Genomic DNA, 15155 nt, shown 5'->3' on the forward strand with positions numbered 1-15155 from the left:
ATGAATTAAAGCTGTTACGAAACTTGAAAACTGGTTTATAAGTTTTTAAGACTTGAATTTGTATTTTATTTTTTTAAAACTAACCTTCTCAGCAGCCTTCTTTGGCCACAGTCAGGTAGAACGTTTACACACGCCTGCTGAAACATCTCTTGTTCATCAAGGAGCATCCCAATTAAGTCAGTGGTACTGAAGCACATGCTTCAGTAATTTGTGGAATGAAACCCTTTATCTTTTATTTATGCCTTAGCTCAGCATCATCAGCTCTCATTATCAGGTGTCCCAGGATTAACAAGTAGGGCAGGGTGTTTAAAAAGCATATGCTCCCAGTCCCTTGAAGACCACAACTTTGAGTATATCCTTTCCAAAGCAAGCTCAGCTCCTGCTGACCCAAGAAACTAAATCCACTCCCAGACCTGGATAGTCAGTCAGCAGCTTGTCAGATTAATGCAATGCCCCCAACACCTTCAGGTTACCCACCAGATTTGCAGTACTACAATCTGTCCTACTGAACGAGCACTAACAGATGAAACCAAAGGGGGGCCTCATCTGTTGTGCAACTAAGTGAAAGGTCATGTTCATTATTTATTAATCTTATTTAAAAAGCTCTTAATTTCTAATAAAAGTACATCTAGGGTTCGTATTTTACTTCAGAAACATTAATATTTTATTGCGATGAATAGCCCAATCCACTGTTGCTGGGTTGGACAGACATAAATATTACTTTCCTATGAAAAAACAGACAAGGACACATATACATGTTTCCTAGTCTTTATGGCACACTGTATTTAAAGAGCTGCATATTTCTTCTTCCCTTCTCAAGTAAATATCAGAGAGGATATTTCTTTACAAGTTTACAGTGCAATCTTCTACATATTTAGTCAGACGTAAGTCCCACTGTGTTCAATAGGACTTGCAATGCAGCCTAAAGCAGGAATAGGCAACCTGATGCCCTCCAGATGTTTTGGAATACAACCTCCATCTGCACCAGCCAGCAGGGCCAACGGTAAGGCATTCTGGGAGTTGTAGACAAAAACATCTGGAGGGTACCAGGTTGCCCACTCCTGCTCTAAAGTATAAAAATTTACTCTTTGGCAGAACTCTACCATGGTCTTCAGCTTTAGTATTCCAACTGAATTTATTTGAGGCCTTTTTTCCTATCTCTATGAACAACCTTACATACTTTGAGTGTTAAACGGGAATAAACTTCAGACTTCTTCTCTAATTATATTAGTCTCTTACTGTTAAAAATACTGATTATTTTCTGTCTTTAAGACCTTTGTTTTTAAGAAGGTAGAAACTGGTAGGGAAAAAAACTAAGACAGCAGTCCTATGGTTCCTGCCACAGGATTTTTTGGTTTCTGGGAACCGAGCTCAGAGTGCAATATAACTGCATTCCCCTCCCCCTCCTCCTCCACCTTGTAGGCAGCGCGGTTCTTCCCTGTCTCCACATTCATGAATGCAGTGTGGAGCAGGTGAAAAGGGGGCATCCACTGAGGCGGGGACCGCAGAAACATAGTTAGGACACTCCTATGTGCCATGTGGCCTCCCTGCTTCCCACTCCAAAGTCCCCAGCTAGTGAGCCGGAATCGGCTCTATAGCCACAAATGCAGGGCGGCTGGAACATGTAGGAGAGGATCCTCTCCATGCTTCACCCACCCTGCACGATAGGAATGCACCACAAATGTATTTGTTTGTCTAACTGTTTAGTGTGCAAGAATATTTACTTTTCTCTATAGGTTTTCTCTATCTGTTAGAATTTTACACTTAGAATTCCTTCCTTTAGAATTTCTGATTACTTCTAAATGCTTCTTATTAATATCAATCCATTGTATTGTACTGAAAATCTTGCTAATAAAATATTAGGCGGTTATTAGTAAATACATCGGAAAAAGGAGTACCCAAATTAATTGATTATTAATGAAATAAAGACAAGGGCCTTAACAATGTAATGTACATTATATAATCCAAAATCTAAAGCACAATAGAAGTCTATGGGGCTTAGCTGACATCAACTACGTGTGCCCAAGGCCACCTAAACTGTGACATGTGGTTGCAATCCAACAATGGTGCCATAAGCCCTGGGCTCCTGTTTTGCAGCTGTGCACCTGTGAGGAGCAGCAGACATCTGCATGAGAATGACAGATCTCCCTCCCTAATGGAACAGGAGGACAGTTCTGCATTTTCCTTCTTCCAGTGTGTAACTGTAGAAAGGAACTCAATACAATGAATATCTACCTTTGCCAATATAAAAACTGCCATGTTTCTCTTTACTTCTATTCTCTACCTAACAAGAAGCCTGTGTATTTTGCTTAACAATGGATTTAGACCTGGATAACTGGTGGATATTGTATTTTATAAAATGGTGAATCAACTATTGCATTTGTTTTTGCTCAGACTCGCTAGTGTAGCCTAAAACCTGCATCACACCTAATCCAACTAAATCTGCAACCTCTTCCTACACTCCGTCTTAAGACTGTGAGCAATGTAGACTTTATGCCTTTAACACCAAGCCAGCCTCTGTTTTCTAGACAAACCCACCCTGCACTGTTTAATATCCAGCCTGATTAAGAGCTCTGGACAACTCAAAGACCTGGTTCAGATGTAACGATTATCCATGGGTTGTTTAAACCACAGGTAGTTGGGACCATGCAGGAGTGAGCGAGCATGCTGCCTCCTGACCACTTGACACTTCCGCTTTGGTAAACAACCCAGGAACACCCCATATTCCTAGGATGTGCTCCATGACATCCAAACCTAGAACTCTGAGTTACTAAAGGAGAAACAACCCTGAGTTTTAATCCATAGTTTGTTGTTGGGTTAAAACTCTGGGTTGTTTTTCCTTCAACAACCCAGAGTTCTAGGTTCAGACATTATGGAGTACAACCAAGGAATGAGATGTTTCTGGGCAGTTTACCAAAGCAGAGGCAGTGAGTAGTTGGGAGGCAGCACATTTGCTCGTGGTCCTGACTACCTGCACTTTAAACAACCCATGGGTAGTCATTTGGCCAGTTCTCATGATGGAACCTGGCATACACCACAGATTAAAACAAGTCTGTTTTGATCACGTGAACTGGGTCAGTAAGTGTAAACTGGGTCAAAAGCTTGCTCGCTGTTTTGTGACATTTTGGTTGGTCCTAATGAAGGCCCTACTGTGGATTTTGGAATTTCTTCTATGGGACAACATGGCTGCCTTTGGTTTCTATATTTATGCAGTGTCTATGGATCTTGCCTAAGACTTTTCAAACTTATTTCAGCAGCACAGACTTTCTGTTACTAAAATTTCATCTGTGAAGCTAACACACAGTATTCATAAGCATTCATGATCCCTCCATCACTATATGTACCAAAAATATTTCTGCCATGATAATACAAGTGCCACAGTAGAGAAACAATGTAAAACTGCTGACTGGGGTGACTTTTTAAATATCCTTCACTGTTTGAAAAAGAAACAGATCCTAAAATCGTAAGAGAAAGTCATTAGGAAAATACACACTCAAAATTAATCTTTTTGTTGGGGACCCATTATCCTTGGGTTTCAAGGTCATGATGCTAGAGGTATACTCTTACCAAAATTCTTTATCTTCCCTTTAGAAATGGAGGAGCCACGTTTTTGTTAACCAAATATTCACTAGTAATTTTATCAGTACTTTCAACATAGTTGCACTTCCATTGGACGTTTCATGAATACTTTAGATACATCTTAAACTACAGTCAACAAAAGTTATTGTCACATGAAATAAAAATCAATATCCACTTGAGATCCCTTGTTCTTCCTTACCACACAGCAACAAAATTAAAAGCCTACCCGTTACGTTAATAGGTATAACATCAGTTTGAACTGCTTGAGCCTGCTGTCGCATTTTCTCCTCTGGTGTCGGCAACGGAAGTGATTTGGTCCAATTTGTTTGGGTGTTGATATCAGAAAATTCATTTGAAATTGGTGTTTTGGGTCTCTTGATGCTAATAAGCTTTTCCTCTTCAGGAGAAGGGGTTGAACACTATAAAAAAAAGGTACACTATAAATTCATTGCAAATGTATTGATCTTGCTAATGTAAAATAAGCGTTACTGAAATTGTTCCTAAAAGAAAGCATCAAACGCTACAAAATAATTGCCACCCTTTCACCTTTGCAACTTCAAGCAAGAGATAAATTATTCAGATCTTGATCCATCTACTTTTAATTAAAAAAAAATGAACCTACTTTTAATAAAATTGTTGCTACTTCTTGTACGAACAAAAAAATTGTTACATAATTTTGAAAAGTGGCTTTGGAGATTGGCCTAAATTGTCCTATAACAATACTCTGAAATACATGGCTCTTTAATAGACAAAACAAGAATTTCATAAACTATGCTTCAGTTTCTCACTGGAAACCATTCGACATACACCATGTAGAAAAAAGGTAACCACTCACCTCAATTCATACCTTAGAGCACTCTATGTTTTAAAAGTTCCCATATAAGGTCACATAGACAGTTACCAAGAGACACCCATACCCCTTATCTGCTCCTGTTCTACTAAGCTAGAACATGACAAAATACAAACCCAACTCCATCTAGTCTAAATAAAGGTGCCATCCTTTTGTGTTGATGGTCAACGAAGAGGGATCAAGTAGGACAGTTCCTATATTTTCTGCAAGTTGTATGCTTTTTTGGAAGGATCCTTAAAGCAAGTTGTTTTGTGGTTTTGCTACATCGCTTTCCTTTTGATTTGCTTGCTTCTTTATCAGCAATGAAGAGAGTGAGCTCTTCTAGAACAGTCACTTTTTTTTTAACCATATGGCCAAATACCCATTTATAAACTATTGTCATGTGAGCAATACAACTTTCAAGAATACTACATACCAAGAAGAGAACACTACAAAACCAGAAATCCCTGTGCATGTGCAGGGATTTAGAGCTACTGTGTAAGCTTCCTCCTCATAAGTTATGTGGCTTACATAAGTGGATCTACTCCCAAGGTCTGTTAAATGCACACATTACCAGCCAAAAGGTAACAGCTGAAGTACACTGATGTTTGAGAAAATTTACTGTGATTAAATTTAAGAACTCATAGTGTAAGAAAAAGTGAAGAGATCAGTTTCTTATTCTATTCCAAAAACAAAGTACATGCCCACTGAAATGACTAAGCACAGTACTTTCAACAACATGTATACATTCACAGGGGTATTTTAAATGTCCACAGTTTGCATAATGAATAGCGGTCTTGTACACTGTTATTTACACCTATCATGGAATGTAAACTCGTACTTTGTCAGTTTGGGTTAAGTGTCTGACTAAAGTTGTGAGAGTTACTAATATCAGAACAGTATAACTAACACTGTATTTTCTTCCTATTTAAAGCCGTTCTTTATAGCAATTATGCACAAACCAATATAATTATGATGCCCAGACACAGCACTGAACTGATTCAGCATGGCAGTTTTCATTAGTTTTCTCATAAATATTAAAGAGTATGTTTTTTTCTTTTTTAAAACCCATACCTTTAAAATACTTGTAGCAATGAACACACTAAATGGCAGAGCTACTCCCTTTTCTCTCTGTACTCTCATTTCTTAGCCATTTGTGTGTTTCCTAAAAAAAGATGGATGTCTAAATGGCATACAAGATGCTCAGTATGAAGCAGCGTTAATGCATTAAAGAAAAGAGCATTTTCTTAGTTGCGCACCAGCCTTAAAGTAAAACATATACTATATACTACCAAATCAAAGCCATGGCAAAGTGATTTTTCATTCTGAAGGTCCAGGGATGGTTTTGAAGGTATATGACTTCAAATGCCAGAAATGGGATAACAAATCTCCTCTAATGTTTTCATGTCTGAGTCATAAAGACAGAAGTGTAAACTATGATGTTATGGAATTGTAAACTGTGTTTTTTTTTATGTATCTTACCATAACAGCCAAATAGGCTTTCCCCCCTCTCTCCTAGACTCATGTGCCAACAGAATGATACCACAAGCATGGTGCCACTGTGTGATAAGGCCCAGTAACCTACTTTTTATTTGGTTGGTTGACACTGTCAAAATGAATTAACTGTCATTTTATATTGACCCTATACTGTATCAGAGAACCCAGCTGCCACAAACCAGTCACCAGGAGCTCTTTGAACATGACAAGAAACAAAGACGTAAATGTATACTATATAATCTTTTTTGAAGAAACTGAACAGCTGTGAATGAAGCACCTTTTAAAGGCAATAATAATGATCAGATGGATGGCAAAATGACACAAAGCCAAAGAGGGAAGCCTATGGTAGAACTCTGGTTATACAAAATAATACAACATCCAGACTTTCACATACAGGAAGCAAATCAACTGATCATCTGGTCAATAAATTGATCCGTCAAATAGGCAATCAGTTATTTGGGAAAAAATTGTCTCAGAGTTGTTTATTACTCTAATCATTTTAGTGCATTAAACTGTTTTGGTTCAATCAAGGCATCCACTGTTCCCATCATCCACTGATCTTTAGTGCAGGGTGGGAGGGGCAGCGGAGGCGATCTTTGCAGCCCCATCCCTTGCATTTTTTGCTAGATGGGCTTTTTTGCCTGTCTAGCTGGGGTGCTCGGAGGGGGAGGGAAGGAGGCTGGCAGAACTCAGGATAGCTTGCATCCTGGCCTCTCCAGTCTCCTCCCCTCCCTGCCCATCAAAATGCCCTTCTCAGACCTCAGAAACATTCCTGACCTCAAAGAGCAGCCGGTGCAGTTCTTTCTGTGCTGGCTGCGAGGGGGGAGGGGTCAGAGCCCCGATTTCTCCCTCCAAAGTCAAAGTGCTCTGTTTGACCTCAGACTGGGGAATATGAAATATCCTATAGCTCCTCATAGGCTGTGTAGGGGCTATGGGATTGCTTCCTCAGGCTACAATCCTATGCATACTTAACTGAATTCAGTGGGACTTGCTTCCAAGTAAACATGCATAGAATGTGCTGTTAATTTACTTACTTCAGCAGCCAAAATGGTAGTAATTTCTTTTCTGCATATTGCTTTCCAAGTACTTTTCTCTAATGAAAAAAAAGTTTTTGTTCCTGTACGTTCTATTCAGAGGTCACCTAGAAATCCAGACTTCACAGGTGGCAAACTCAATCTCTAAAAACTCCCCTTACAGCATAGAAACCTGAAACTTTTAATCACTGCTTATTTCAATTATTGCACAATGCAACCATCTCAGTAAATATAACCCTTGGAAAAACATCATTAGGACAGCTAAGCATACAAACTGAGTTCTCCACAACACAAGAATAGTATCAATTTATCATTTTGTTCCTGTTTTTTCTAGCACTACACTTTGAGATTGAGTTTTAAGTTACACAAATTAAAACCAAACCAAAACACATAGAAGGTGTGTGTTCTAATCAACTTTATTTATTTTATAGACTTGGGTGGTGTCTATATTATCAGCCTTGAATGCAGCTCCTTGCTCTTCTTCCAATTATTCTGAAGAGTTATTATTGACCTTTGAGGCCTGTGTCTATCTTTGGAATGGTTATTCAAGAAAATGTCCACAGTGGCCTGGTTCGTGTGTCATGCTAAGCCATGGTGGGTTGTCACCATGGGTGATTGTGGGGCTGCTTAGCATAATGTCTGGACCTGACACTGCTTTTGTCGTGGGTTGTTTTTCACAAACAAGCCACTCTGAGAACCCATGGTTTCTAGTGGATTTGCTTAGGGTGGCTTGTTCTTAGGGTGGCTTGTCGTGATGTCTGAAACCCGTAGAGTTGTTTCAGCATGTGTTGTTTAAAATGGTGAGAGCGCTACCTGGCAAAAGCGGTGAAAAACCCTGCCTCCCACTCTTCACGATATTGCTAACAATATCCCCTCTTTGTTACATCTTGAAATGACACTACTCAATTTACTCCTCCACCTTGTCACCGCTCTAGACATTGACAACGTTTTTCCACCTTCAGGAAGATTTGAGAAACGTAAAGTTATTTTTCCCCACCTTCAGGGAGACTTGCACAAATTTAATTTCCTACCCCCTACCTTCAGGGAGATTTGTACAAATTTAGCATTATTTTGTCTTCACCTTAGGGGAGATTTGCACATACTGAACTTTTAAAAAAACTTTCGGGGAGATTTGCACAAATCCACTAAAGTGCAGTAACTACTCCACTTTTGTGAAGCATCTACTGTGCTAAAGCAGAGTAGTTACTGTGCTCCAGTGGTTTTACGCAAATCTCCCTGAAAGGTTTTTTTAAAGATAAATTTGCACAAATCTCCCCAAAGGTTAAAAAAATAACATTAAGTATGTGCAAATCTCCCCAAAGGTGGAAAAAAAACCACCTCTCATGAGCAGAGTAGGCTGCTGAGGTTGTGCTGGAAAGGCCCACGGGATATGACGAGGAGTGGGCAGGAGGACTAAGGGGGAAACAAGCCATGGCAAGCCACAGAGTGCCCAATTGTCTGTCAGGAATAATGTGGGTTACTGGGTGAACAACCAACCCACCATAGCTTATTTTCAGGGTGGCTTCTCATGACATGCAAACCGGCCCAGTGTCTCCCTCACTTTCTGTTGCTGTTGGCAAAAATTAGGTCTTTTTTTGCCTGGGACACCTTTTTTTGGCTGGGTCACTTCTGTTCATTTCTACATTAGGAATGTAATCTAGAAAATATTTGGAAAATATTTGGAAATCTATTTTTCCATTTCAAGTACATACAGCATGTCATTTGTAATACGTTATTGTGAAAACTATAACAACCGAAATTATGAAAGTTTAGAATAGTTTGTTAAAGTTCATAACTATTCATAATGCCCATTTGAAGAATTGCACATGTTAACAAAATATGAAGGATAGCAAAAATTAGTTAGTCCATTAGTTAGTTCTGGGCTGCCAACAAGTAAGCTAATATTTAAACAGTTTTATTACAAGATTTCTTTTGTATAAGGGAATAAAGAAGCAGGAGGTGATTATTTAAAAGTAAGAGCACAAGAAAGAGTTGAGGATATTCTAAAATGACAGCAGCATCAAGATGCAGAGATTGCAGCTGGATGATCCGGTCTGAGGCTAGATACCTTGATCTTCCATGGAATCAAACAACAGCAGGCACTAAGGCAAGACTGGGGGAGGCAGTCTAACAGACTAGACTGTTGAGTGAGAGAGAAGAGAAAGAAAGTAAATGAGTGGAAAAGAAAAGAAAATGGAAAAACTCACGCATAAAAAGACACAACAGACAGAATACATAACATACAATAGTATACATACTTTCAGAAAGCAGAGAGGAGTTGCTATCTGAAGACACACATTTTCCATGTGGAGCAAATGTACTCAAGAAATGAAGAGGGGGGAAATGGAAAACGGGTACTACATTACTATGTTTCAAGTAAAAGTGCAAATCCTTTTTTCTTTTTTTAATTAAGAAAAACAGCCTGTTCAGTGGATTCACAATGGGGAAGTGTGTGATTAAATAAGGACCCACAACAAGGATGTTACTGTACAAGTACTAGCTTGAATTAGGGCCAGTTCACACATTAAAATGTGGGCTTCACATGATGCACCCTGACCAGTACCAAGGGATGCATTTGTGTGCAGAATGATAGTACAGGCCTTTGGCATGTAAGCTGGTCTGCTGCTGAAGCGGGTTCTGTTGGGTTGCATGCTGTTTTTATTTCTGCTATTGTTGTATTTTTAATCATGTTTTAATGAGTTTATTTTAATCCTGGCTTTATTACTGCTAGCCATCTTGAGCACCATTTTTTTGGTGGGAAGGTGTAATATAAATCAAATCCATCAATAACATGCGAACCAAGTCAGGGTAGACTATTTGCCTATCTGGCCCAGTATTGTATACTCTGACAGGAAGCTCTCTAGAGTCTAAGGTTGAGGTCTCTCATATCACTTGTTACCTGACCTTGTCTAGTGGCATAGCTCAGTTTTTCACAGCAAACATGCACTTTTCCAGAAAACCTCTGAATTTATACCAGTTCTGTGCTGAATAGATGGTAATCCTTTTCAGACATGGAGGCATGCGCTACTGCATATAAATGTACATGTGCAGCCATTGCTCATAATTAAAAACACAATGACTCATAATAATCGTGCACTTGTTCATAAAGGCACCAAATTTATATAACTTGGAAACTTATACATTGCGATCAATTATATATAGGGAGGCATGTGGTATAGCACATGTGTGCACATGCATGGCTGACGGAAATAAATTTGGGCATGTTGGAATCCATGTGCAACATCACATGCACTATCTAGAGATCATCACAATGTATTAGTCAACAAATAGTACAAATTTGGTGTTTTTATGAAAAAGTGCATGATTGCAATGAGCCACTGTGTGTTGTACCATGTTCAACTGGATGTGCATGTGCACATATGTGCTATAAGAATGCCTTCATATCTGAAAATGTTCACTATGCTGTTGTTCACAAATGCTGTAAGTTTGACAGTTTTAAGAAAAAGTATACACGTAACAGATTTTACTGTCTGTACCAGGAACTACTGCCAACAAGAGATTTTATACAGATCATAATGAAGCCAATGATGCACAAAAAGCAAGGAAAACAAGGAACGTTAATGGCATGAAATCCACCTTATACATTTCAGTGTGCAAATTAAGGAGAATGCAATGAAGGAGTGACCTTGTCATTTATTTGTGGTATCTTCTATGGGAAAAAATGGCAGGTCTGAAATCAAATACTAGCTGAACTTTGAATATCATTGTATTTTCTACAAAGCCAAAGAATGTACAAAGGGAATAATGATTCTATTTTCTGCTTGCTCATAAAAGCAGTTAAAACCAACCGAACCAGTTTTAAAATCAGTGCTTTTGTCTGGAACGTTGCCATTGCACTGTTATTTCCTTCTTTAAGTTGAGCTACCGGTACAGAGCCTAAATGTGATGCTTTTATAACAGCTTTCAGCCTATCATTTCTGAATATGAAATAGATGTGTATTTTGCAGATCTATAGTTCTATGCTAATTTAATTTTAGATTATCTGTGCAATGTCCTACCCTGACCTAGTTCATACAACACGACAACCCACCATTGGTGATAACCCATGGTGAGTTGTCGTGAACTCCAAACCTAGCACAGTTTTCACAGGTGGCTTTTTTTTCAACAAGCCACCCTGAGAACTTATGGTTTGTTGCTGGGTTGTTCAGGGTGGCTTATTGTGATATCCAAACCCGACAGGGCAACTTCATCATGGATTGTCGGGAATGGCTAGAGAGCCACCCAGCAAGCATGGAGAATACACCTGCAACTGCTTGCGATCTCACTAGGGGTACCACCATCCTCCCTCAGGTCAACTCTGTCAGTGCCCTCAGTCCTGTGCTCCTAAAAATCAAGAAGAAAGGACACCAGAGAGTCTCCCAAACATGCTCACAACCTTTTTTAAAGTTATTTTTTTATTTTCAGTCTTGTGCAAGTTCTCAGGTGTGAAAGTCCGCAGCTATGAAATTTGTGTAATTTTTGCTTTACTGCTCTGCCATGAAATTTGCCTCAGTTCTCTGCCATGCAATTTGCATAATTTTCCTCTCAGTTTTACTGCTCCTCCATGAAATTGGCATAGTTTTAGTGATCTTCCTCACTACTCTGCCATGCAATTTGTGTAATTGCCCTCTCAGCTTTATTGTTCTGGCTTGAAATGTGCATATGTTTACCTTGAAATATGTGTATCTTTACTGATGCTCCTCACTGCTCTGTCTTGAAATTTTTGTATGTTTACTGATCCATCTCACTGCTCTGTAACCCACATGTATAGCTGACAGCTGACAATGGAGACCAGTGGAGGAAAGCAACAAGCATGAAGGGGTGGGGGTGAAGAGCCAAAAGCAGCCAGTAACTGCAGAAAGATCTTTGGGGTGGGCGTGCTTACTTTGGGAGTAGGTAAAGCAGCCTCAGAAAATGAATTCCATTTGGCGACCTTATGGGGAGTTCCGTCGGAGCCATCAACCCCAGTAGACCAATTGAAGAAAGGGTGCTGACATAGGTACCAAGGAAACATGAGAGTTCTGCTGCTATAGATACACCTGGGATACATGCCAGGAGCCAGTGGGAGGACTGAGGGGCACTAAGGGCGGAAACAAGTCATGGCAAACCACAGAGCACCCAATCATCTGTTGGATTAGCAAGCCAACAACCAGCCCATGGTGGATTATTTTCAGGGCAGCTTAGCATGATGTGCAAACCCACCCATTGTCTCCTCAGGTGTCTGCTACCTCACCTTTTGTTCAATTTCTTCATAATCATCTTGGTAACTTCCACAGAGTGCACTGGAAGAGGACGAGAAGGTTGGACCCTGAGAATAGTACTGAGAACTTCTATAGCCATCTCTCCGCAGCTTGTCACATTCTGTAAATGGGGGGGGGGGGAGAGAGAGATACCATTACCGATCTTGTTGGCATACACAGACTCTACAGCAAGTGGTGAAAACAGTATCAATGTCAGTTTATTTAGCTTCAGGCAACTTCATCTTCCTACCTTCCCCTCTGGGAAGCATTCACCTGAAAGGAGGTGGCAAGGTCTCCAGACAACTGGCACTTGATAAAATAAAAAGAAGACAGGGATTTGAGACCAAAAGCACACCCTTATATTCTGTGCCCAGTTTTTTTTCAAAAAATAAAAAACCCATAGCAAGGTGACCTAAAGTCTTACCCAAGAAGATCAAAAATCTCTGACCTGAATAAATTCTACAAATCAAGAATATTTGAATAAATTTTGCTATTTTAATAAATTCTGGCTTTGTTAGGCATACATTCCCTCCAACCTCTAGAAGTCCTACTCTGTCCAGCTCTGGCTTCTGAGGTTCTAGCAACACACATACTTTCAAGCCCACTGTTGCAGCTAGATGATCTACCAATATGGTTTATATAATAATGCATGCTGACATTCTCTGAATATGGAGTGTCGTATCTAATCTTGTACTACTAGTGGAATGAATTCTCTCTCCCCGCTACAGCCCCTCACATTCCCCATAAATTTACTCTGGAGAGCTGGGACCCTATGGAGAAGATCTGGGGGCTGCGCAGGGAGTGCAGGGGGGGGGGGTTTCCTATTGCACAAACCTAAGGCCACTTGTGTGATATTGGATGTAGCTCTGAATTCTATTCCCCACCAGACACATGCAAAACATTTGATGAAAAACAGACGTAGGACAACCCAACCTGTTTTTCTCCAAACAATATTGAAGGTAAAGCAGTATTTACTGTATATATGGCAACATAAAATATGTGCTATGTAAGAGGTGAAAAAAAAAGTTAACAAAATACATAGACTGAATTCTTCCTTAAAGTGTAGCTTGGATGGACAGATGGCTGTCTACTGCACCATTTAGGTGGAAGACTGCTAATAACACAAAGAGAGGGACGGGGTCTTATTCATCAGTCTGATAGACCTCCATGATATGCTTAAAATCTGAGTAGGGATCTTGCTCACTACTAAAGCACCATCTGCTAAGCAGCTTTGGCACAAACTACTCAGCAAACCTCCCTGCATGGGGATGAAAAAGCTACTATAACATTTCTCCCCAACGGCAATGGAGGAGAACAAAACACCAATTAAAGCAAAAAATCCTAGCTTGGTCTTATTCACACCAAGTAGGAATAGCTGAGATGAAAACACGTAAAAAATGAAATATCTTTCCATGAAACTTCTAATCAACATCCGCTGCACTGGCTAAAATCCCATGGTTTCTGTAGCTGCTTTCCGATCTCTGCCTTCTTGCTTAATTGATATTCAGTGAAATGCTGCTAAAGAGTAACAGACGCTGCAGCATAAGGGAAAAATGAAATCTTTAAAATGTGGCTGAACACACTAATCTGCCTAGTCCAACTGCTTCTTTTACCTTTCCAGAAAACCTGAGAAATTAATTTTTTGCTGTACAATATAGATTGTAATGTTATTCCAACAGGTTTAATGAAGAATCAGAGTAGAGGTATAGCACAAGCCATTTAAGTGGCTCATATTCTGAGTCCAGTTTAACCCTACGTTGAAAGAAAATGTACTTTAACGATCTGGTTTTAGAAGCAAATATATCTTGAAGAAGCCATAAAAATACCAGGGTACATATTAAGCATGACATCATTTGCAAGTAAGAAATCGTGCCTTTTACTGAGAACTTCCCATTTCCAGTAAACAATAAAGTTGTCAAAGAAATCATGACACCCCAAGAACAATGTGTGTGGTCTAATTAACCACACTTTCAAAAACATAAAACACACACACATCTACACACACACACACACACACACACACCCCTCACATAATTATAACAGTTACAGAAATTTATTTATTTATAACATTTGTATACCGTTCCACAACCAGACAAATTCTGGAGCAGTGAACAATACAGACAGGATAAAAGAATTAAAACAGAATGTTAAAATAATTACTATTTTGAAAAAGAAACAGAGTTCTGATAAAACCTCAGCTGGTCACTTAAGGAATGCTTCCTGAAATAATGTTTTCAGGAGGCACTGGAAGCAACACAATATTGGCAACTGCCTGGCTTCCAAAGGCAGGGAACTGCACAGGAATGGGGCCACCACACTGAAGGCTCTGCTCCTGGTGGACTCCAATTGGGCCATACCTCCATGTGGAACCACCAGGCCCATGCCCTCTGAAGACCTCAGTGACCGGGCAGATTGGTAAGGGAGAAGGCACTCTCTCAGGTATCCTGGTCCCAAATTGTTTAGGGTGTTATACACTAGTACTAGAACCTTAAACCTAGCCAGGTAGCAAATAGGCAGCCACAACAGTTCCCTCAGCAAAGGAGTTGCATGCTGAAAAGGGGCAACTCCCAACAACAGCTGAGCTGCTGCATTCTGCACTAGCTCTAGCTTCCGGAGCAGCCTTATAAGGGCAGCCCCACATAGACCTCATTGCAGTAATCCAGTCTTGAGGTTACTAGCGCCTGTACCGCCATGGCCAAGCTATCCCTATCCAGGAGAGGCCACAGCTGGCGAACCAGCTGAAGCTGGGAAAAGGCACTCTGAGCTGCCGCAGCCACTTGGGCCTCCAGTGACAGTGATGGATCTAGGAGTATTCCCAGACTACAAACCTGATCTTTCCAACAGAGTGCAACCCCATCAAAACAGGCAACGAGTCTATCTCCCAGACTCGGGAACCACTCACCCACAAGGCTTTTGTCTTGCCTGGATTCATCTTCAGTTTATTGGCCCTCATCCAGCCTGTTACTGACTAACACT

General features: G+C 40.1%; 1 protein-coding gene across 4 annotated transcripts in view; it reads right to left on the minus strand.

The window, feature by feature from the left end:
• Positions 1-15155, minus strand: part of NHSL1 (NHS like 1) — a 240735-nt gene that overhangs the window by 28283 nt on the left and 197297 nt on the right. For 3 of the 4 annotated variants that reach the window (XM_084827665.1, XM_084827664.1, XM_084827666.1), the window contains exons 3-4: positions 12173-12300; positions 3806-3998 (exon numbers count right to left, since the gene is read on the minus strand). In XM_084827665.1, coding sequence (XP_084683791.1) covers positions 3806-3998; positions 12173-12300 — 321 coding nt within the window. Of the gene's footprint in view, positions 1-3805; positions 3999-9007; positions 9080-12172; positions 12301-15155 lie in introns of all 4 variants that reach the window. The other variant, XM_084827667.1, reaches the window with a different exon arrangement.

Source organism: Heloderma suspectum, chromosome 1 (assembly GCF_057233095.1).
Source record: "Heloderma suspectum isolate Gila_16-S chromosome 1, 16-S_ref, whole genome shotgun sequence".
Taxonomy (NCBI): domain Eukaryota; kingdom Metazoa; phylum Chordata; class Lepidosauria; order Squamata; family Helodermatidae; genus Heloderma; species Heloderma suspectum.